At 42.7% G+C, this 24,872-nt stretch overlaps 1 protein-coding gene across 1 annotated transcript in view; it reads left to right on the forward strand.

Annotated features, from left to right (window-relative positions):
* The window catches only part of LOC137326081 (5'-3' DNA helicase ZGRF1-like), a 113,697-nt gene that overhangs the window by 27,579 nt on the left and 61,246 nt on the right, over positions 1 to 24,872 (forward strand). Inside the window, exons 11-18 of the mRNA XM_067990961.1 lie at positions 10,188 to 10,326; positions 13,407 to 13,591; positions 14,704 to 14,903; positions 17,138 to 17,283; positions 19,580 to 19,726; positions 22,061 to 22,175; positions 23,844 to 24,088; positions 24,600 to 24,759. Of these exons, the coding sequence (XP_067847062.1) occupies positions 10,188 to 10,326; positions 13,407 to 13,591; positions 14,704 to 14,903; positions 17,138 to 17,283; positions 19,580 to 19,726; positions 22,061 to 22,175; positions 23,844 to 24,088; positions 24,600 to 24,759 (1,337 nt within the window). The remainder of the gene's footprint in view (positions 1 to 10,187; positions 10,327 to 13,406; positions 13,592 to 14,703; positions 14,904 to 17,137; positions 17,284 to 19,579; positions 19,727 to 22,060; positions 22,176 to 23,843; positions 24,089 to 24,599; positions 24,760 to 24,872) is intronic.

Consider the following 24,872-nt stretch of genomic DNA (forward strand, 5'->3'; position numbering starts at 1 on the left):
AATAGATTAGCGAGTAACATAAAAGAGAACCCAAAAGTTTTTTATAAACATATAAGTAGTAAAAGGTTAGTCAAAAGAAGGGTGGGGCTGATTAGGGACCAAAAAGTAGATGATCTTGTGGAGGCAGAGGTACTAAATGAGTACTTTGCATCAGATTTCGCTAATGAAGAGGATGCTGTCAATGTCACAGTAAAGGAGGAGGGACTAGAGAAATTCGATAGGATAAAAATAGATAAAGAGGAGGTACTTAAAAGGTTGGCAGTGCTCAAAGTAGAAAAGTCACCCTGCCTGAATGGGATGCATCCTAGATTGCTGAGGGAAGTAAGGGTGGAAATTACGGAGACTCTGGCCATAGTCTTCTAATCCTCCTTAGATATGGGGGTGGTGCCAGAAGACTGGAGAATTGCAAATGTTACGCCCCTGTTCAAAAAAGGGGAGAGGGATAAACCCGGCAACTATAGGCCAGTCAGCCTAACGTCGGTGGTGGGGAAACTTTTAGAGACATTAATCCAGGACAAAATTAATTGGCACTTAGAAAAATATGGGCTAATAAATGAAAGTCAGCATGGATTTGTTAAAGGCAAATCATGTTTGACTAACTTGATTGGGTTCTTTGATGAAGTAATGGAGAGGGTTGATGAGGGTAGTGCAATTGATGTTGTGTATATTGGACTTTCAAAAGGCGTTTGATAAAATACCACATAAGAGACTTGTTAGCAAAATTGAAGCCCATGGAATTAAAGAGGCAGTGGCTGCGTGGATACAAAATTGGCTAAGGGACAGACAGCAGAGAGTAGTGGTGAACGGTTGTTTTTAGAATGGAAGGAAGTATACAGTGGTGTTCCCCAGGGGTCAGTGTTGAGACCACTGCTCTTTGATATATATTAATGACCTGGACTTGGGTATTCAGGGCTTAATTTCAAAGTTTGCAGATAACCTGAAACTCGGAAATGTAGTAAACATTGAGGAGGATAGTAACAGACTTTAGGAGGACATAGACAGACTGGCGAAATGGGCAGCCACTGGCAGATGAAATTTAATGGAGAGAAGTGTGAAGTGCTATATTTTGGAAGGAAGAATGAGGAGAAGCAATATAAACTAAATGGTACAATTTTAAAGGAGGTGCAGGAACAGAGAGACCTCTGGGTGCATGTACACAAGTCTTTGAAGGTGGCAGGACAAGTTGAGAAGACTGTTAAAAAGGCATACTTTTTGAAGGGATCCTTGGCTTTATAAATAGAGGCATAGAGAACAAAAGTAAAGAAATTATGCTAAACCTCTATAAAACACTGGTTAGTCCCCAGCTGGAGCATTGTGTCCAATTCTGGGCACTACACTTTGGGAAGGATGTCAAGGCCTTAGAAAGGGTGCAGAGGAGATTTTCTAGAACAGCACCGGGAATGAAATATTTCAGTTACTTGGAGAGACTGGAGAAACTAGAGTTATTCTCGTTAGAGTTGAGAAAGTTAAGGGGAGATTTGTTAGAGATGTTCAAAATCATGAACGGTTTTGATAGAGTAAATAAGGAGAAACTGTTTCCACTGGCAGAAGGGTCGGTAACCAGAGGACATGGATTTAACGTAATTGGCAAAAGAACCAGAACTGCCATGAGGGGAAAAAAAAGTTATGCAACGAGTTGTTATGATGTGGAATGCACTGCCTGAAAAGGTGGTGGAAGCAGATTCAATAATAACTTTCAAAAAGGAATTGGATAAATAATTGAAGTAGAAAAATTTACAGGGCTATGGGGAAAGAGCTGGGGACTTGGGACTATTTGGATAGCTCTTTCAAAGAGCTGGCACAGGCATGAAGGGTCAAATGGTGCCCTTCTGTGCTGTATCATTCTATGATAAGAACCAATGCTCAATGTACTAATCTACTACTTCCTCTGTTGACACTTCAGTCCAAAGACAGTAAATCCCACATAAAAATGAAATTATAGAAATTATAAACAACTGATATATTTCAATATTGCACTATAAATTTGGGGTTTAGTAAAAAAAACACAAATTTGCGCCTTTCACTACCTCAGAACATCTGAAGACCCTGCACAGCCAATGAAGTAGTTTTGAAGTGTAGCCGCTGTTGTAGTGTAGGCAAACGTGGCAGCCAATTTACACAAACACAGCAAGGTCCCACAAACAGAATTTCTGACAACTGATTAAGCAAAGATTTTTGAAAAGCTCCATTCTAATAAATAGACCCACACAGTTCCCAGTGCTTTGTAGAAGTTGAATATCTGTCGCCTAAATTCAAAAGGAACTGCCAACGAGACGCATGTGAACCAATCACACAGTATGTTTGAGTTGTGTGGCTTGGTTCCTCCCTCAAGCAAATCGTCCGGAGCCATATGAATAGTCTTCGAAACACTGTACTTATTTAGACAGAGACAAGGTTTCTGTGAATGCAGTTGGTTTTTACCTCTTTATGTACCATAACTTGCAATATAGGGACAACATTGCCAGTGGTTAGGAAGGTTACCACTGCCCTCAATTGTTGTGCCTCCATCTCATTCCCACCTATCACTGCAGAATCAGCTAATCTGCTGCCCACACATGAATCAAACAGGTGACTGATACACGGTTCTATATAGCCAGCAGTTTCATCTGCTTTCCCATTGAATAGCAGAAGCACAAGTGCACAGTGTCACTGCTGTATTTCCCTCAGTAGTCACTAGTGGCTGCCATGTGCCCAACCTGAAACCCATCCTGGGCGTTAACAAATTACCATGTTTATGTTACAATGTTTGATATGTGAAGCCCTTGAAAGATGAGTATGGGAAGGCTTTCAGTTGTATGACTGTGTGCCGTGGGAAGACATGATTATCATGCCTTCTCCAAACAAAGATATCCCAAGTAAAATCAGTGACTTTGTTACAAATCAGATGGAAGTTCTAGACAAGCTAATCGGACTCTTTAAAAACAAACAAATCACAGAAAATGATGGTATTTTTCCTAGAGTGCTGAAAGAAACTAGGGAAGAGATTTGTGAAGCACTGACGATCATTATGAGGATGTCATTGGACACAGGGGAGGTACTGAAAGATTGGAAACAGGCTAATGTAGTGCCCATATTCAAAGCAAAGAAAGAACTTGCATTTACATAACACCTTTTCAGGACCTCGGGACACCCCAAAGCGCTTTACAGCCAATGAAGTACCTTTTGAAGTGTAGTCACGGTTGTAATGTAGGTGACAAAACAGATACAGGCAACTACAGGACCATTAATCTTTCTTCCATTCCATGTAAAATAATGGAATCGATTATCAGGAGTAAACTTGAGACCATCTTACAATAACAAACTCTTAAACAGCAGTCAACATGGATTCAGAAGGGGATGATCCTGCCTGGCCAATCTCCTCGACTTCCAAAAAGCTTTTGTAAAAGTTCCACACAAAAGGCTATTAATTAAACTCAAAGCTGTGGGGACTCAAGATAATCCCTGGGAATGGATAGGAAACTGCTGGAAGGGTAGGAAACAACGAGTACTCATTAGAGGAGTTATGTCAAAGGAGGAGGGAGATACTGAATGAGGTGCCTTAGGGACCACTCTTATTTTTAATTTATCTAAACAACCTGGATTTAGAAACTCAATGCAAAGTGGTCAGATTTGCAGATGATAACTTTTCACCATACATACCAGTTTGCAGGTGACACTAAGTTAAGCGACACAGTAAGTTGCCTGGATGGGAGCAGGAACTTACAAAGACATAGACAGACTTAAGTAAATGGGCAAAACTGTGACAGATGGAGTTCAATATGGGGAAGTGTGAAGTTATCAACTTTGGACCGGAGAAAGACAAATCAAAATATTTTCTTAATGGTAAGAGACTAGGAGCAATGGAGGAGCAAAGGGATTAGGTGTCCATGTACACAAATCACTAAAAGTTAGTGCACAGGTACAAAATATAATTAAAAAGGCTAATGGAATGTTTTCCTTTATCATAAGAGGGTTGGAATACAAAGGGGAGGAAGCGATATTTCAGTTGTACAGAGCTTTGGTCAGACCCCATCTGGAGTGATGCATTCAGTTTTGGACACTAAACCTTAGGAAAGATATATTAATTAGCATTGGAAGGGGTGCGACATAGATTCGCCAGAATGATACCAGGGCTTAAAGGGCTAAAATACAAGGATAGGTTGCATAAATTTGGCTTGTATTCCCTTGAGCTTTGAAGGTGGAGGGGTGATCTAATCAAAGTATTTAAAATAGATTAGGTGAATGGGCAAAACTGTGGCAAATGGAATTCAGTGCAGACAAATGTGAGGTCATCCACTTTGGATCAAAAAAGAATAGAACAGGGTACTTTCTAAACAGTAAAAAGTTTAAAAACAGTGGATGTCCAAAGGGACTTTGGGGTTCAGGTACATAAATCATTGAAGTGTCATGAACAGGTGCAGAAAATAATCAAGAAGGCAAATGGAATGCTGGCCTTTATATCTAGAGGACTAGAGTACAAGGGGGCAGAAGTTATGCTGCAGCTGTACAAAACCCTGGTTGGACCGCACCTGGAGTACTGTGAGCAGTTCTGGGCACTGCACCTTCAGAAGGACATATTGGTCGTGGAGGGAGTGCAGCGTAGGTTTACTAGAATGATACCCGGACTTCAAGGGTTAAGTTACGAGGAGAGATTACACAAACTGGGGTTGTATTCTCTAGAGTTTCGAAGGTTAAGGGGTGATCTGATCGAAGTTTATAAGATATTAAGGGGAACAGATAGGGTGGATAGAGAGAAACTATTTCCGCTGGTTGGGGATTTTAGGAGTAGGGGGCACAGTCTAAAAATTAGAGCCAGACCTTTCAGGAGCGAGATTAGAAAACATTTCTACACACATAGGGTGATAGAAGTTTGGAACTCTCTTCCTCAAACGGCAATTGATACCAGCTCAATTGCTAAATTTAAATGTGAGCTAGATAGCTTTTTGGCAACCAAAGGTATTAAGGGATATGGGCCAAAGGCAGGTATATGGAGCTAGATCACAGATCAGCCATGATCTTATCAAATGGTGGAGCAGGCACGAGGGGCTGAATGGCCTACTCCTGTTCCTATGTTCCTATAAAATGATTAAGGAATTCACTAGGGTTGATAGAGAGAAACTATTTCCTCTGGTGGGAGTATCCAGAACAAAAGGACATTGGATTTTTGGGTGCGGGTAGCGTGATGCGCTATTACCCCGCGCCCAATGATCCCTGCACAGGCAGGACACGACTTTCGGCCGACCGGCAATCTGCGTTCCATTCCGGGCCTTGCATGTGGAATCAATGCAATTTGCACTATCCACCAGCAGGGGCAGGTCAATCTCTTAAAGGGAGGATGTTTCTTAGAAACCTCTTAAAGGTAGTTGGTACCTGTTATTTGCTGAAAATAACAGTCTGCTGTCTGAACGGAGATCAGACATTGCACATGTAAAACACAGATGCACGTCCCATCCCTATGTTTACACAATGATGAGTTATGTTAAAACATTATGTTAAAACATTGAATAAAGGTTGCACACTACTAAATCCCACATCCTCCAATCTGCATGCCAGACCTCACCAATCTGCCGATCTGAGTTGGTACCAGGCCTGCGAGAGTGCGTGCACCAAGGTTCTCTGCTGATGCAAGAGGTGAACAGAAGGAGGGACATCCTATATCTGCAGAGTGGTGGGGGTGGTGGGGGGAGCGGGACAAGAGGCCCTCCAGACATATATCCAAAAGGTTGTGGGAGGCAGCAGGGGACGAAGTCAATGCCAGGTGCACAGCATCATGAACATGGATGCAGTGCAGGAAGAAGTTCAATGCTTTGACAGTGAGGTCAACTGTCAAGTGGCGTCTCCTACCAACTGCACCATGCACTACACCCCCCATCCCCCACATACCAACAAACTTTCCATCAGTCCTCAACTCTTTCAACCAGATGCTTCCTCTCACCCTTACACATTACCACTGTTTCAAGCCACCCACCCACAACTCTCAGGCCACGCACACTGGCAGCTATTCAACCATGACCAGCATATCACCCAGACACACGTCCTGCTTTCTTGCAGGAGAAGTGGCAGTGGCATTTAGCCCCTCGAGCCTGTTCCACCATTCAATGAGATCATGTGGACCTGTGACCTAACTCCATATACCCTTGGTTCACAGAAATCTATCAATCTCAGATTTAACATTCACAAGTGAGCTAGCGTCAACTGCCATCTACAGAAGACCATTCCAAACGTCTCCCACCCTTTGTGTGTAGAAGCATTTCCTAACTTCACTCCTGCACATCCTGGCTCTAAATGTTAGGCTATGTCCCCTAGTCCTAGTATTGAAGTCTGGGAGACCTCCAAAAATGGTTACAAATGTCTCGGCAGCCAGAAGCAATAATCCAACCACTAACCTGTAAATCCTGCATGGTCCCTTTAATAAGTGCTGGTGGGGGGTCCTCCAGGCACTCTTAGACAGGTTCAGATGGTCGGGGTTAAGACTGAGTTGAGGGTTAAGTCCCAAAATGGTGTCATCACTTTAAATCAGCTTTGCACACTGATTGAAGCCATTTTCTCCCTACTTTACATGATTCCAGCGTTCGTTATCTGCGCCTGCACTAACTCCTATACCAAGATGGCGTTTGGTGCACGTCACGCAGGAAGCGTGCGTGCGGATTCAGGACGCCATCTTGGATGACAGTGAGGCCGTGTAGCGCCGAAACAGCGGGCGCTACGTGGCCCAATTTAGTGCCCATAATCTTAAAATTAAAGCTAGGAGTAAAATCTGGAAGTACTTTTTCACACATAGGGTCGTGGAAATCTGGAACTCGCTCCCTCAAAAGGCTGTGAATGCTGGGCCAATTGAAATTTTCAAGACTAAGATATGATAGATTTTTGTTAGGCAAGGGTATCAAGGGATATGGAGTTACGGTACAGATGAATCAAAATCTAATGGAATTCCCATGTACCAAACTAGAAGGGATAGTGGAATCAGAAGAGGCAGCTTAGAAATTATAGACTTAGTTACTGAAATTACAGAATGAGGTGCCACTAACCCACTTCCCCTTCATTGCCTGCAGTCTCCACCCTTTTTTCCTCTCCGTTGCATTTGGGAAGTGTTATCCGAGTGCAAAGGAAAGGAATATCTCTTCTTGTAACCATCTGTCACTCTAATTTTGCCCTTCTGTCTTTCTGTTTAACTTCATCAGTTTAATTCTTTCTCTCTGACATACTTTCTCATATTTTCCCCTCTCTGTTTGCCTCTAACTCTTTGTGACCTTCTTTCTGTATCTTCTTTTGTATGTTTCCCTTTGTGCTTGAACAAATCTCTCTTCTTTTCTAATTTGTATTTTACATTTTTTAAAGGCTACAATATGCAGGGAATAGAGAGTGAAAATGTACCTGGTCGAAAGTAGGGATTTTGGCCAGGCACGCTGGATGGGGGGGGGAGTTTTTCTTATTCGTTCATGGGATGTGGGCTTCACTGGCGAGGCTGGCATTTATTGCCCTTCCCTAATTGCCCTCGAGAAGGTGGAGGTGAGCCGCCTTCTTGAACCGCTGCAGTCCGTGTGGTGACGGTTCTCCCACAGTGCTATTAGGAAGGGAGTTCCAGGATTTTGACCCAGCGACGATGAAGGAACGGCGATATATTTCCAAGTCGGGCTGGTGTGTGACTTGGAGGGGAACGTGCAGGTGGTGTTGTTCCCATGTGCCTGCTGCTCTTGTCCTTCTAGGTGGTAAAGGTCGCGGGTTTGGGAGGAGCTGTCGAAGAAACCTTGGCGAGTTGCTGCAGTGCATCCTGTGGATGGTACACACTGCAGCCACTGTGCGCTGGTGGTGAAGGGAGTGAATGTTTAGGGTGGTGGATGGGGTGCCAATCAAGCGGGCTGCTTTGTCCTGTGTCGAGCTTCTTGAGTGTTGTTGGAGCTGCACTCATCCAGGCAAGTGGAGAGTATTCCATCACACTCCTGACTTGTGCCTTGTAGATGGTGGAAAGGCTTTGGGGAGTCAGGAGGTGAGTCACTCGCCGCAGAATACCCAGCCTCTGACCTGCTCTCGTAGCCACAGTATTTATGTGGCTGGTCCAGTTAAGTTTCTGGTCAATGGTGACCTCCAGGATGTTGATGGTGGGGGATTCGGCGATGGTAATGCCGTTGAATGTCAAGGGGAGGTGGTTAGACTCTCTCTTGTTGGAGATGGTCATTGCCTGGCACTTATCTGGCGCGAATGTTACTTGCCACTTATGAGCCCAAGCCTGGATGTTGCCCAGGTCTTGCTGCATGTGGGCTCGGACTGCTTAATTATTTGAGAAGTTGCGAATGGAACTGAACACTGTGCAATCATCAGCGAACATCCCCATTTCTGACCTTATGGTGGAGGGAAGGTCATTGATGAAGCAGCTGAAGATGGTTGGGCCTAGGACACTGCCCTGAGGAACTCCTCCAGCAATGCCCTGGGGCTGCGATGATTGGCCTCCAACAACCACTACCATCTTCCTTTGTGCTAGGTATGACTCCAGCAACTGGAGAGTTTTCCCCCTGATTCCCATTGACTTCAATTTTACTGGGGCTCCTTGGTGCCACACTCGGTCAAATGCTGCCTTGATGTCAAGGGCAGTCACTCTCATCTCACCTCTGGAATTCAGCTCTTTTGTCCATGTTTGGACCAAGGCTGTAATGAGGTCTGGAGCCGAGTGGTCCTGGCGGAACCCAAACTGAGCATCGGTGAGCAGGTTATTGGTGAGTAAGTGCCGCTTGATAGCACTGTCGATGACACCTTCCATCACTTTGCTGATGATTGAGAGTAGACTGATGTTCAGGTTAGTAATGTAACATGCATGGTTGGAATTTGGGTTGGGGGGGAGAGGGGGTGCCATCCTTTGGCTTGAGAGAGGGCAGTAGATCCAGATGCACATCCTTGTTTCCCAGGTGTCATAAACTGGATAGCCAGGTGGTGAAGGATAGAATACTAGAGCCTGGTCTTCAGTTGCTTCCAAGCATTTATTCGCAGAGATCCACATTACCACACCACATCCTAGATAAGCTCTCATATAAATGGATACAAGAGAGTCCCCAATTGATACGCACCACCTGAATACTAATTGATATAAATCACACGGATACAATTAACACCAAGTTGGGTGGATCCTGAATCAAGGATCTGGCCAATACTGGAGCATTTGGGAACTGCTGCAACACAGGCAGTCAGAGAGACACCGGGGGCATGAGTCTGGACAAGAGCTGGGACCTGGAGCAGGGAGGCCACGATAATTGGGAGCGGGGCCTGAGATTGGAAGGGAATGGAACTAGGCCCAAAGTTAGAGCACAAAGGAGTGCAAGACAAGCAGAGACTCAAATCTAGAGCGGGGATGGGTCACGCAGTAGAGTCTAAGATCTGAAGCTGGAGTGGGGAGGCAGGGCACAAGGGTCACCAAGGTGGAAGAGAGATGGGGTTTGTATTATCTTGGCCTCTGTGTTCGGAGCTAGGAGAGTACTGCAGGTTTCTGAGTTGGGAGCAGGTGAGGTGCTGCTTTAGGACAGCAATTGGAGTTTTATGTGGGCATTCTGGCTGATTAACTTTCAGGACCGATAGATCAGTTAGTTATCCAAACACTGATCTTGCTGCTTCTCCTTTTCAGTTTTTAGAAGCAAATCAGCTGATCTTCTTGACCCAAAGTTGAGTCAAAGAGTCTGCCTGCTTCTGGTCTGTAGCAGCACTCCAACGTGCCTCCAATTTATGGAGCAGGACCTGGGAGAATGGTGTAAAGGGGGTATGGAGTTGTGGAGAGCATCAGGAGCAGGGCCAAACTAAAATACTGGGAGGTGAGCCGGAGCGCTGAGAATGGGCCGTAGTGGAACGGGGCAAGCCTCAGAGAGAATTTTTATATTTATATATAGATTATTATTATTAAGTAGGACAAATGATTAAATATTGTTGCACAAAGATGCATTTCTTTCTTCTTCATTTACAACCAGATGGTACAGTGATAATGTGTTTGGAGAATTGGCTTTATTCCGCTGTCAGCATTTAAGCTCATGGTAAAAACATCGTTCAGACAACAGATAAGCTAATGTTTAAAATGTATTGTTTCTAATTTAGGTAGAGTAAAATGTTGCAAAATGGTGTTGCTTGTAAAATTATTATATGAGCATGATAAAAGGACTCTTTCGGCATTTCAGCCACAAAATACACACTGATTTGATTGAGTGCTCGGTTCTTTCTGTTCTTTGTTGCAGAATATCTCTCTGTCCGAGTTGTGCTTTCCCAGAGAAGATGTTGCACAAGGAGCCAAGATTCTTAAGAGACAAGTAACCATCCCAGCCACCTTCCTCAGTCCTGCCCATTACAAACAGGTCTTCACAGCAATAATAACAGGTATAAATAATTATTAAGTCACTCAAAACTCCCAAGTCGATGCTAAAGCTATGCAAAGTCTGCTGTGGATTAGTTAGTTGCACTGCAGTCAAGCACTGTCATTTTTAGTTTAAAAGTACTGTGATTATTAAAACTATCAGTGATGATCCTTAATTATAAATTAGATTTAATGGTTTAAGTAATCTCCACTTGCCAGTCTCTTTCCCTGATGGCTCAATGGGTAAATGTGGAAGTGAGCCTCATTGACCAGGAATAATCCTTGGTTTGTGGTGAGTTAATTGATCTTGGGTAGAACGGCAGTAGGGCCATTGCATTTGGCCTCAGCTGCACGTGGCTAGAAGGTTTAAAAAAATTGGTCAGCACTCCCAGTCCTGATTGCTATCCAATAACTCTTGGTGGAAGTACAGGTGTGGATGTCAGTACAAAACATGATTAGGCTTACTTGTAATGACCTCCACAGTTGAATAGCCTGCCAATGCTTGCTGTCCAGGCTCAGACATGAAGAATGCTCACTCGGGTGAGTTGTTGGATAGCCACCCCTGCCAAAGAACCTATACTTAACTTGAGTTGCTACCTTCAGGAAAGGAGGAACAGGGGGATAAAATGGAGGAGGAGTGATAAAACTTCAAATTGAAACATTCTTTCATGATACCTGAAGTATAGTTGGCCCATCATGGGTATTCTAGCTCATCAACTGGATCTGTCTCTCTAATTCCACTTTCTGTTTTCTCCCTGTACCCTTTTATTAACTTTTTTTTCAAATAGGAACATAGGAATTCCTAGTCAGTAAAAGACCATAAAAGGTCCATCTAGTTCACCTTATACCATCCTGGTAGTCGCATGATACAACGATACAATACTGATCCAAGTAGCTTTTAAATGATTTGTCTCTGCCTCATTAAGCGCTTGTGGTAAAGCATTTCATATTTGAATACTCATTAAGCATCTCTGCTATAGCTTCACTCAAATACAAGATTTTCCCAAATGTTGAGACCACTTTTTTGACAGCCCTTGTTATTTTAAGCTGACTGCCAGTCTTCCTTAATGCTCCCTCTTAGCCTTATACTTTAATCATTTTCAGAGTTTTCTTTTGTTATATCTCATATTTATCACGTGCCTCTTATTAAAATCCACTTTTTGCTCTATCCTCTCTATTTATCCATGGAACACTTCCCTTTGACATAACCCTTCAGTTTTAGTTGAAATGTATTTAACCTGCACTTCATCCATCTTGTATTTCAATATCTCTTATGCTGGTTTATTTGATTTGCTGTTTTTCCCAACCAATTAATCTGGGTTTGGTCTCCTTTTATGCCACTGAAATTAGCTGATTTCGAGTCCAAGACCTTTATCTTTGGCTCCTCCTTTTTCTTTATCTGTTTTCAATGTGAACCTAATTAGGTTATGTTCACTATTTCCAAAGTGTATTCCTACTTTCAGGTCACTTACCTGTCTTGCATCATTACCCAGAACCAGATCTAGCACTGCATCATTACTTGACTGATGGGGAAATTACAAAATATCTCTACATGAGAATTCATAGGTCAGAATTGATAATATTATGGTATTATTAAGACAAATGGATAGGGCATTTGTTAATGGAAATTGAGACTTCGAGCCATTAGAAACGAATTGGAGCTTGTTGTTGAGAGTTGACACTATTGTTGGACTCAACATGGGGCATGCTTTTTCGTCGGAGCTGGGAATCCAGCACGTGTGTAGATATTTGCATGGGGAACCCGGAAGTCAAGTGAGTGTGTCGCAATCTACAATGGCAACTCAATTGAAGGTAAGTATTTGTGCTTCCGGGTTTCCCACGTGCTAGGCAGCCAGATTGACAGGCTGGCTGCCTGTCGGAAGGGAAAGGAGCCCTGAATTGGAGAGGGGGGAGGGAAGGAGGGAGAGACCGTGGGCCGTGGACGAAATCGGAGGGCGGGGCGGGAGGGATGAGGTGGGGGGTCGTGGACGACATCGGGTGGGAAAGATCGGGGTGGGGGGGTCCACCGTTCACGGGGAAGAGGTCCAGCATCGGGGTTGGGGGGGGGAGGGAGAGAGAGGTCTAGCATCGGAGGGGAGGAGGTCTAGCATCGGGGGGAGGGCAGTGGTCCACCATAAAGAGGGGAAGGGGTCCACCATCGCTGGCAGGTGGGGGGGGGTGGGTGTTTGGATCGGCTGATTATGGGGTTCAAATCATGCCAGGTAAGCTTGGGCCTGGATGAAGCACTCCTGCTCCTCCTGGCCCACAAGCAGTGCAATAAAGGCACTCACCTCATGGATCAGGCCCTTCTCACCTGCTTTCACCTGACGTGAATCAGAAGCGATGGGAAACCTGAACAAGTAAGGTTAAATTTGTTTGATATTTCTAACACACAAAAAATTTAGTGCCTCAACTATCGCAATGAGGTACATTGCTCTTTAAATATTGGACAACCAGCTTTAAATCAGGACAGGACTTCCGGGTTTCTGTTGCAAATGCCCACATCCAAACGCGCCTGGGTTAAACCCGGAAGTGGGCCCGTTGGAGCCAGGATGCAGCCCCGTTCCAAAAACGAACTGTCTTTATTGCCCACCTGTTCCCAACCCACCCGTTCTTGGGGATTAAAATTACCCCAGTGGTGTCTGAGGTTCAGTTCCCAATTGTTACTCGCATTCATGGTTAGCCTGAATTAGACGACCTTCTCCAGATCATCTGGGTCAGGGAAGAGAGAACTAACTACGGAAAGATCTCTTCATGCATTGCTCAAGTTTGACTCCTGATATTTGATTCAAGTTTGCTGCTGATAGCATCTATGCAAATGGTTATTGGCTGGGCCATCCCACCCTTCTGACTGAGAATAACCCTGGATACAGTGGACTACTTTGAGGCAGGGTGATGTCTACAAGCACAGAGCTCTAGTATACTGTAAAATTGATCTAGAAAATTTGGGCTTTTAGTAATAAGGGTGCTAGGTATGATAATTTATTATTCTGCATCTTGTGCATCTGTTTTTAATTTCCAAGACTAGGTTTTTAACACAGAAAGAGCACTTAGCTCTTCAATGTGAAATCAGTTTCGTACTATGCTTCTCCTTATTTTTCAGAACATCTCAATATTTTGCTCTTTGAATTGTCTCAGAAACTTCACAAAGCTTTGTCAAAAGTTGACATATCCCAGTATTCTTCAGAAAAAGCAGGAACTACTGAAAAAGAGCAATATTTTGCCCCACTTTGCCAACATCAACAGCCTGCAAAGCTTGTCATGGTTAAAAAAGAAGGTCCCAATAAGGTAACATTTTCAGCAAGCTAATGGTTTTTCAAGTGTAAATACTTTTTTTTAAATGATCAAAATACAAGCTCCCAGCTCCTGATTGGGGAGGGAGAAATTAGCTAGGGTTTCCACACCTGATTGCTATTTTGACCCTAGCTAGAAAGTATTGCGTATAGATGTTCGTTGAAGATGTGGGGGGGTGAAATTGAATATGGGCATCAATGCAATACAGTCGGGATCACATCGGTCGCCTGTTGTACATTCCGTCTGATATTCACTTCCATTGACTTCAGTAGAACTGAATATCAGGTTTGTCCTATAAATGCGATCCCACCTGTTTTGTGTCCCCGCCCATGTCCAATTTCACTCGTGTGATTTCTTGCCCCCTCCCGGTCGTCAAATAGATTGCTGACATTCAGTGTCTAGCTTGCAGGTGAATAATGTATGCATTGCTGAGGTACCAGAGGGATGCTGGTACCTGTGCAACTCTCTAGTTCCTCACCCGAGTGGTCATTCTTCATGTGTTAGCCTAGACTGTGAGTATTGGCAGTTTATTTGACCATGGGGGACATCACAGTTGGACAACTGGAATCAGTTTCCAGCTGAAATCATAGGTAGAGATCAGGACTAGGAATCCTTACAGAGCTTTTTCTTCATCCCTTGTCTGTAGTCTATGGGTGCTGATGCCAGCTCCAGTAACCCTATTCCTGCCAAGGCTGGAATCAGCTAACTCAGCATACATCGGCAATTGAACTTTCAATGTTCCTGGCCTTTATGGCTCAGTTTTGCAATAGGCAGCATACTTACCCACTGAACTGTTGGCAGGTCATAGTTCTCCTTTAAATGTGCTATTTTCTACATTCATTTGTCTTTTAAAATGGTACCAAGATTGCTCAAAATTATCAAAACTGAGATCAGAAAAATAGAAAACTTTGTTTTTATTGAATTGATTTTGGACAATAGTGTGTAAAAGATTTACATGGGATCACAGTCACTCATAATATATTTTCATATTCTACGCGGAAATAAGTGGTATTCGGGCAGCCAAGTCACTGTTCAGATATTTCCTCTCTTCATTTGAAAGAATGTAATTCTAAACTTTGAATTGCATTTCCTTTTTCTTCTTCTAGGGTCGTTTATTTTATACTTGTGATGCCTCAAAAACTGACCAGTGTAAGTTTTTCAAATGGTTAGATCACATGCAGCCCATTGACATGAAGCAGAAAATGGAGCCTCAGTGTCAGTTAGTGCTGTCTGATGCCAAGAGTTTAGGTGCCTTCATTAGAAGTCAGTACATACCTCTGTACAGTGAATGCCAGCTTCACGTAAGGTATGCTTTATTTCTGTTTGTGTGTTTGGTGGCAGAAATTCAACAGAGATTACCTGTTATGATCTTTTTTGCATGGAAATCAATTAAATGAGTTTACGTTTAATTTTCAGAACCACAGCTAAAATGCGGTTATTTTTTAAATGCAAGGCATTGTTTTCCAGGATAATTAAGCATTGTGCGCAAGTAGCCATTTTGTTTTGTAGCTGTGGTATACTGATCAGTTAAATTGACTGGGAAGTAATTACACAAACCGTATAGGACGTGTGCAGATGTCAGTGTTTGCTATTATCATGTTTTATGTTTGTATTACTGGAAAATGTAGAACCCTTGAAAATGGGAGTCAGTATGTATGGGAATACACAAAGTATTCAAAACAAAATTAGTGAGTTAGAAGCATCAACAACTATGGAGGAATATGACATAGTAGCTATAACGGAGATGTGGCTTAAGGTTGGACAGGACTGGGAACTTAATATTCCTGGTCATCACATTTTTAGAAAGGGGGAAGAGGGTGGGGATGGCATGGCAATGTTAAAGGATTCTCTCAGCACCAGAATATAAAGATGTACAGGGGTTGTGGAGACACAATCCTTACGGATAGCATTAAGGACAGGAAGGGAAATGGTGCATTTCCGATTATGAATTACAGCCATTCAACAGTGAAGGTGAGACGGGGGGAGGAGATTTGCAAACAATTCAGAGAGATCTGAAAGAACAGCAGGGCAATAATAAAAGGTAATTTTAATTATCCCAAGTTAGATGGGAATGCACGTCGTTAAGGTGGGTAACACTTTCCAGAAGGCAGTCAGGATTGCTTCCTAGATCAGCATGTTTCAAGTCCAACAAAGGAAGAAGCATTGCTTGATTTAGTTCTGGGAAATGAAGAGGGACAAATAACTGGTGTGAGAGTAGGAGAACAATTGGGAAATAACAACTTCAACATTGTTAAGCTCAATGTGAAAGTAGCAAAGGATAATGAAGAGTCAAGGATAAGGGTGTGGGACTAGATAAAGGCAAAGTTCAGTGAGATAAGAAAGGATCTGGGTCAAATTAACCGGGCAGAGACGGTAGCAAACAAGGACCATGGATCAGCCGGTGCACCTGCATTCGCTGGGCATACTCGGCTGCAGCGAATTCCTAGGCTGGGGCTGAGGACATTTCTGGCCTCGGAGTTAGCAAAGAGCTGGCACAAACACAATGGCGGAAATTTCTTGCCTAAAAATGGGTGGTCCCAGTTCAAAATTGAGGGGGCACCTCAGCCGCCCCATTGAAGCGTAAGCCTGCCAAATGCAGTTTTCAGGGGGCTTGTAAATAGGTGCCTGTTATTGGCGTAAGGCTGCATAAATAAGCTGGTTGTAGGATCCTGATTGCAATTTTCAGGTACAAATGGGCGGAGAATGTGCCATGTACGCTCCACCTGTTATACCAGATGGTGAGTAGCCTAACTAGCGATCCTTAGAGTGACCATACGTGGCGGCTCAAGAATAGGCCTAGAAATGTTTTTCGGGAGATTGTTTGTGGGGCCAGGAGGAGCAGAAGTGCTCCTCCTGACCCCAGACAAATACTGCGGCCCACTGTCAGTCTGCTCTCGACTCCATCTGGGATCAGCTACCAGCCGCTTGTTTCCTCCCCAGCCTGACCTACCAGCTGGCTCAGCGTGGGATTTCCCACCTTCCCACAACAGACGTGGCCGACTTTGCACCTGTTTCCGGTCGAAGTCAAATTTCTCCTCCAATGGGTCAAATGGCTGTATGTATGTCAACCTCCCTAGTTCTGTGGTAAGATTCTTTGATAAGAACAGCTATTTTGCTGAGGTCAGTTATTTTTATCCGTGCTATCTTCTGTTTGCCTATGTTATGTGGTGTAATTTTTAAAAGTTACAGTCTGACTTCATCAGTCATTTCTTAAATGTTTTTGTGGCTATAACATAGTACAATTTACCAATTGTTGGTTAGAAAACTGACAGGAGAAGTGGCATTTCATAAAATAAATACATAAATCATAGTTAACTAAATCAGTCACCACTAAACTGTTCACTTATTGTAATTTTTGAAATCATGAAAATACTGTTGCGCTTTCTGTAGTTTTGAAGCATATAAATATTTTTTTTAAATTTTTTCAGGTAGAATTTTATTTTTGCTTGGCCCATTTTTCCCTTATATTTAGAAAATTAATTATGTTGGGTATGTTTCTAGTTTTTAATATGAACTAATTTTCATATCAACTGCTTGCAGGAAAACATCTGCTTTTCAAGTAAAGAGGTATCATCGTGGCAAGTTGAAACAACTGAGAAATAAAGAAGGAGATTTGGAAAGCAGCTGTAAGACTAAATTGTATCTTTGGTTAAGCAGGAAAGAGAGCTCGTCATTCTACAGTAAAGGTGCATTTTAAAATGTTCCAGTTTAGAGTACACAATTAAGGCTGAACCAAATACTGAGATTGTGTCAAAACAGAATACGTTTGTTGCTTATAAATTATCCAGTCAGCCTCACTTCTGGAACATATTTCACTGCTGGCCATGATATGCCCTCTATATACTATTTAGAATAATAAAATTATTACATTTGTATAGATTTTTCGGGAGTGATTTTAACTTGGAGCTGGGAACCCAGCCCATCCCTAGATATTTGCTTGGGGAACCCGGAAGCCAAATGAGTGTGTCGCAATCTGCGATCGCAGCTCAATTGAAGGTAAGTATTTGTGCTTCCGGGTTCTAGGCTGGCTGCCTGTCGGATGGGTAAGAAGCCCCGAATCAGAGAGGGGAACGGGAGGGAGAGAAGGATCATGGGCCCTGGAGCAAATCTGAAGTGGGGGGGGATGTGGCGACATCGGGGGGCCCAGCCAGCATCGGGATCGGGCGGGTGTCCAGGCAGCATCGGGATTGGCGGGGGGTGGGTGGGTCCAGCCAGCATCGGGATCGGGAGGGGGTGGGTCCAGCCAGCATCGGGATCGGGAGGGGGTGGGTCCAGCCAGCATCGGGATCGGGAGGGGGTGGGTCCAGCCAGCATCGGGATCGGGAGGGGGTGGGTCCAGCCAGCATCGGGATCGGGAGGGGGGGTTGGATCCAGCCAGCATTGGGATCGGAGGGGAGTCCAGCCAGCCTCGGGATCGGAGGGGGGAGGGGTCCAGCATCAGGGCGGGGAGGGGAAGGTCGTCCGATCACAGGGGTCCTGTCGGCCAGGTGAACTTGTTGGGCTTGGATGAAGCACTCCTGCTTCTCTGGACCCATAAGCAGTACAATGAAGGCTCTCACCTCATGAATCCGGTCCTTCCCGCCTGCTTTCACCTGACGTGAATTGGAAGCGATGGGAAACCCGAACAGGTACGGTTAAATTCATTTCATTTTTGTAATACACAAAAACTTAAGTACCGTAACTATTTCAATGAGGTTCATTGCCCCTTTAAGTATTGTTCCGCCGACTTTAAGTGGGGGTGTCTTTTGTGCCCGCACATCCAAACGCGCCTGGGTCAAACCTGGAAGTGGACGCATTGGAGACCGGATGCAGTCCCGCTCCAAAAAGCTATTATTTTAACCTTCCGCCCGCCCCCCCAGCCGTTCTTGGGAGTTAAAGTTACCCCCATCATTTCAGTTATGAGTCCAGCTTTCCGCTTGGCAGTTGCACTGGTTTGTCAGCCCAGGGGTCATTACTATATCACATGGCCTTCGTCGGGGAGTTGCACCGCTTTGGGGACAGAGACGTGCTGGGTGCCTGCAGCTGCTGCAAAAAGAAGTAGCCAGTGTGCTGCCTGCCAATAATTTAGAAATATCTCCCTCTTAGAGGATGGGGCCTATGCAGGATTGTGCTCTTAGAGTGCTTGTAAATTAGCCCCGGTGCCTCTTCTGCCTAATTTGGAATGCTGGATGTCAGGTGTAACAGACGACCCCTGTGCTTATCAGTCCAAGCCTGGACGTTGTCCAGGTCTTGCTGCATGCGGGTGTGGACTGCATCATTATCTGAGGAATTGTCAATGGTGCTGAACACTGCAATCGTCAGCGAACAGTCCCACATCTGACCGTGTGATGGGGGGTAGGTCATTGATGAAGCAGCTAGAGATAGTTGGGCCTAGGACGCAGCCCTGAGGAACCGCAGTGATGTCCTGGGGCTAAGATGGTTGGACTCCCGACAACCACAACCATCTTTCTTTGTGCCAGGTATGACTCCAGCCACTGCAGAGTTTAATCCCTAATCCCCATTTTGCTGATGATTGGGAGTAAGCTGATGGGACGGTAATTGACCAGGTTGGATTTGTCCTGCTTTTTGCGGACAAGACATACTTGGGGTAATTTTCCACATTGTTGCAGCCACTGTTGTAGCTCTACTGGAACAGCTTAGCTAGGGGTGTCATTTAAAAGCATCAAATTTAAAATAAGAGTGAAACGATCAAAGCTTTTCCCATACTCTTCACTACCTTGTAATAGCCTTACAAATCACAGTCTGTAAAATAACGGTGGCATTTACAAAAAAATGTGAGAATTAAAAAATGGATTCAGATTAAACTTTGCTTTTAAAGATACTTTAAAAACAAAAAAAGATGTGCAGTTAAATCCATCAAATCTGTCTAATAATAACGATTGTTGAAAATTTTAACAAGCTGGATAATAAAACAAACACTGGCTTTTACGTCATTTTAATTGTCCTTGTTTTCTCTTTTTAAAAATTTGTTAATTGTGACAGATGATCTCTGGGTAGTATCAAAAACCTTGAAGTTTGATCAATTGGACACCTTCATCGCATGCAGTGTTTTCTATGGACCATCTTCAACCAGTGAAGTAGAGCTTTTGCCATTGAAAGGCTATTCTCCTTCCAATTGGCCTTCAGACAGTAAGGATTTTCTTTTTGTCATTTTCTTTCCCCCCTCTTAGCACAAGTGCTTTGTAAAATGTTCAATTAAGCACCAAGAGTATACTAAGTTGCAAATCATATCTTTGCTTAATGGTACAAGAAATGCATTTGTGCAGGAGGGAGTCCTTGGTCAAGAGGCTTCTATTTTGCACTCAGCAAACAATTAGAACAATGTATTTTTTTAACCCTCTCTTTTCTGTAACTCTTCCATTGCTATCTATTGTGGCGTATGTGTCATTAAAGTTTCTCTGATTATCCAAGGTCTTTTCATTTTCTTCTCCCTCTGCTCCCACCATACAGATTTTTGCAGCTACTTTTGATGCATTCAATTCCATCATGGGGGAGGGAGATGGGATAAAAGCCTCCAGGCTGTATCCACTTTTTGCTCGGCCAAGAGGATGTACATTTGCTACAGGCAATGTGGATAAAGTATTGGATTTTCCCCCTCACGGAATGCTTTGACTTTGCAACTGGCAGCTAAGCTAAACATGTTAAAACTCAACACATAATGCAGGTTGACATCAAAAATGAAAATTGAGGGTTTCTCTGATGACTCATATGATAGTAAGGTAGTAAGTACCTTAGTCACACACACCTGGAAGACTCTAGCTTCAATTCCTTTGTTGAGTTGGCTGATGTCCCAGTTCAATCCCCAGTCTGTAGTGGGTGACCTGATCTCAGCTGGGGCAATTGTTGGGGTGGGGTATTAATTCTCCAGGGCTGGTAATCCTGATAACTGTCCTGTTGTCAATATTGAAAGCGTACATGTGTGAGGAAAAGATCAGACACAGCTGTGGCGCCTCTCTATTGTAGAATAGCTTGCTAACACTCACTGTCTAGGTTCTTACGTGATGACTGGCCATAGGTCATGGGCAACCATACTTGAGCAGGAAGTCTTAGGCTTCTAGAGAGGAGTGATATGGAGAAAAATGGTGCAAAAGGGAGGCGTGAAATGAATGTCTGAGTCAGCATGTGAGGGGTAGAACTTTCCCAAGTTCGTGACGATCACTTTGGTTGATCCTCATTCCATTATACTCATTCAGTTAGAGTTTGGTCAGAACAAACTGAAAAAGATTGGTATTTTGGGAATGCCCAGACTTAAATGTTTGCTGCACTTTGATTATGCTATTTTTTTATTTAACCCATTTTATTCAACAGTATGTTGGGATATTGCATTAATTGAACCGAAGATGCTTTATTTTTAGAAACAGGACCTATGATATGTTATTTGTCTTCTCTGATTGTCAGAAATACTTTAAAAGTACAGACTCTAAAGAAGTGAATTGGTCATTGAATGCAGAAAAAAAAGCATAGTCAATCTCTGGTCACTGTTTCCCCAGACATTCGGCAAGAATGTCAAAAACCTAATATTCCATTGCACTAGCCTTCAGGAATATAGTTACTTGAGTATGATATAATTTCAAATAGTGTTCTTTCCCAATATGTCACCCAGCCCTCCTTAAGACAAGACTTTAAATCTAACTATGTTGAACAGATCAAAGTCCTTTCTCTGATGGATATAAATGAAATTAATCTGAGAAGACTCAGCTATTTCCTAATGGGGATGAATGCACAGCATAAATGCCCATAATATGAGACTAATTGCTACTAAGCCTGTAGTTTCACTTAAGTGCACACCACAGATGTTTTTCTGTGGGAAATGGAACAACAGCATCCCATTCTGCAGCAGTGTGGCACTTCCATTTCTCAGCATAAGCCATCGTTGTAGCCCATCTGAGTGAGATTGCTGACTTAAAGTAAAATATTGCCAAATTAGGGTCAGTTTCTGCTGTGGGCCCATGCTGACTAGGAATTAAATTGAGGCTAGCCAAACTCATTTTATGCAGTACCCGTATGCCAATAAAGGAGAAGAGGCGTTTTTAAAACAATTTTTCAAAATACAGGCACAATGTTTTATTAATCCACATATATTTTGGAAAACTGATTTGGAATAGGACTTTTTCAGTCGACAGTGGAGGGGTGAGGTGGGGTGGGAGGATCCTTCATTCCATCAGTCTGAGCTGGATTTGAACCCAAGTCTCAAAGGTGAAAGGATAGTGTGCTAACCAACTGCAGCCTCCTTTGCCCCAGCTTCTCCAAGCTTGACCCATTGGGCCTTGTTGAAGGGATTGGTTCTTTCAATGCTCCCTGCATCAATGGATCTTTGGGCCATTTAAAAAAAAATGTATGGCTAACTTTAAGTTTATCTGCTCATGATATACAATCAGTGCCTATAAATACACTGTTTAAAGTCATTGCAATTATCTAGAAGTTGAAGACAACTAATTCTCAGAATTTCTTTTGTTGTCCCAGTGATTGTTCATGCCTTGTTTGTTGGGAATGCCAGCACTGAACTTACCTCTTTGAGAAATTTGCAGGAACATGTTAATCCAGCTTCTCTTCCTCTGATGCCATACTTACTCAAAATGTAAGTCATTCAATTTTATATTCAGCACTGGTACCTGCAATATTTTCAAGTTGATAATTAATAACTATAAGCTCTATTTATTTAGAAGTTGTTTTTAAATCCTTTAATGATAAATGGAGCTATAACTATAAAAGTTTTTGATCAAAAGTGTCAGTTTAGATTGAAATATTTGAACTTAAGTCCATTCATGCATCATTTTCTCTGAAATTAGAAAATTAATATTCTGTATGCTTTTAAAATTTTATATTGTTTATGGTTTTTTTAGTACTTTTTCTCACCTGAAGCCATTGATTTCTGATTTCATAGCCAGTGGCTGCCCTCGTAGGCATTCTTCTTGATTGAGCGATGTTTTTTTTTTCCAACTTTGGGCTGGGGGGGTGGTGGGGGGAGGGAGACGTCAAGGCCAAGATACATGGGGATACAATTTCTGCAAGAATTCTCCTGATGATCTGAAGTAACTTCGGGGTTTTCACCGTTTCTCCGGGGTTTCCACCGATCTTATGCCAAAGTTACCAGTGGAAATTCTACCTCATCTGGTCTCAAACAACATGCACGTTTTCAAGCAGGAGAGTCGCTAGATAACAATCTGAAGCTGGAATCAAGGCTGCTCTTTTTTCCCCCTCCCTAACCCAAGGGCACCGAAACCAATTGTAGTGCCTCAACTGGCACTCTAGCTGAGATCATCTAATTCACACTGACCAGGGGGTGATACCAGAGATCTTCCTGGTCTGTATGTCTCAGCTACTCACTGGGCAGTTTATTTACCAATTAAACCACCAGGACACTCCCCATCCTATCTGGTAGGTAATAATGGTAATGCTCATGTGTCTAGTGTGTGAAGGATACCAATACTAGGTATGAAGAACTCATACCACTCAGCACTTCCACAAAGAGCCATCCATACTTTTTTTTGTTAAAAACAAACTAAGGTTTTCTGGTAAATAAACAGCTATAATTAAAGCAAAATGATAAAGGAAAGGATTAAATAAAATTTAATTGACTAAAACTCTGGCCTAATAAACCTGCGTAATGTATTGGAAGTCTACATTTAATGAATTTAATTTCTCCAGCAGTCATACAAAAATGCATATTTGTCAGAGCGACCTAGGTCATTGCACTTAAATTAAACACAAATTACTCTATAACCTTTGCTTCTTTGACTTTCATTAAGGTGGGATGTCAGTGCCAAAGAATAGTTTTTTTTTTCTCCTGTTTGTTTCCTATGATACTACAGAGCACACTTACATGAAATGTCATACACTGGTAATTAACAAGTTGGTCACTCTTTATGTTGTGAAACAGAAATGTACACTAATCTTGGTGCATAATTTTCAGTTTTACCTCTGTTTTATATCCTGTGAATTTTGGATAATATTGAGGGAGAGGGACAGAAGAGTCAACTACAGAACAAATAAATTCGATTCTGCCTTTTTGTTATTTTCTTTTAATTGGAGGCTGAAGAAGAGTTAAAATCAACCTCGCAGCTCAACATATTGGAAATAAATAGTTGTTTACTGGTATTCTGTGGTTTTATTAAATATTAGTGATATTATTAAAAAGTGGCAAGTTTTAGTTTTCTTGTTACATTTTCTAAGGCCATGTTTCTGTAGTCTTATTTAAAATGCTATATAATCCTTAAAAAAGACTGATATTTGTTTCAATCTGCAGGCCTTGTGGTAATGATGAAACAACAGTCAGGTCTGCAAGAGGAAAATTTGTTTCTCCTGCATTAACAATGCCAGTGGTAAAGACTGGATTGCTGTGCAAAGAATGGACAGGTGCATTGGCGACAGAAATGATACAGAAGTTTCACCTGAATACAGATCAGGCAGCTGCGTTCAGACAAGTAGCTGTAATGATGGCTAAGGGCGAGAGCCCGCAGGATCTCATTCTGCCAGTCACAGTCATACACGGTAAAAACAAATAAATGCTCCTTAGAATGTTTTATTCCTGTGTTTTTCTTTCTTTCTCCTTCACAATTTTTTGAACTTTTATATTCCATATATCTTCATTCAATATGCTCCCAATAGAAAGGTGTCCTATCGAACTCAGCCAGGGCATCTATCCTTTCTGAATGAATTTTTGGGCAGATCCATATTATCTATGCTGATCTGCTCTGTGGAACGATGCACTGTCCTCAAGTGGCCATTTCTATTTATGTTTCTTCCATAATTATTGTATTCACTTATATCCATACTTTGATATCCAGGGTTCAGGATGAGTATTGCAATCACGTTGTGTCCCCTCAATGGTGAAATAAGCCTTTCTAATAATAAGTGCTGTTTCTGTGTTTCTTTTAAAATAATTTTACATCAGAAATATTTATTTGCTTTTTCATCTGAAATTCTTCTGTTTTCCAAAACTGTCTGAACATATCATAGTATGTTTCTTTAGTATGTTATTTTTTGTGACTTTTCTAATCAGGTGTCTATGGAGCTGGGAAGAGCTACCTGTTGGCTGTTGTGGTTTTATTTCTTGTTCAACTTTTTGAAGAAAGTGAAGCAGCTGAGGGTCCCAGGCAGGTCCCATGGAAACTTCTCATCTCTGCCTCTACTAATGTTGCTGTGGACAGAGTACTGCTTGGGTGAGTGACATTTCGGCATGACAAACGAAATGTGGAGCCTGTTTTTACAATTATTTCATTTGACTTTTCATAGGAGCCTTTCTTAATGCCCCCCATTGGGGTGATGGGTAAGT

Source organism: Heptranchias perlo, chromosome 1 (assembly GCF_035084215.1).
Source record: "Heptranchias perlo isolate sHepPer1 chromosome 1, sHepPer1.hap1, whole genome shotgun sequence".
NCBI lineage: Eukaryota > Metazoa > Chordata > Chondrichthyes > Hexanchiformes > Hexanchidae > Heptranchias > Heptranchias perlo.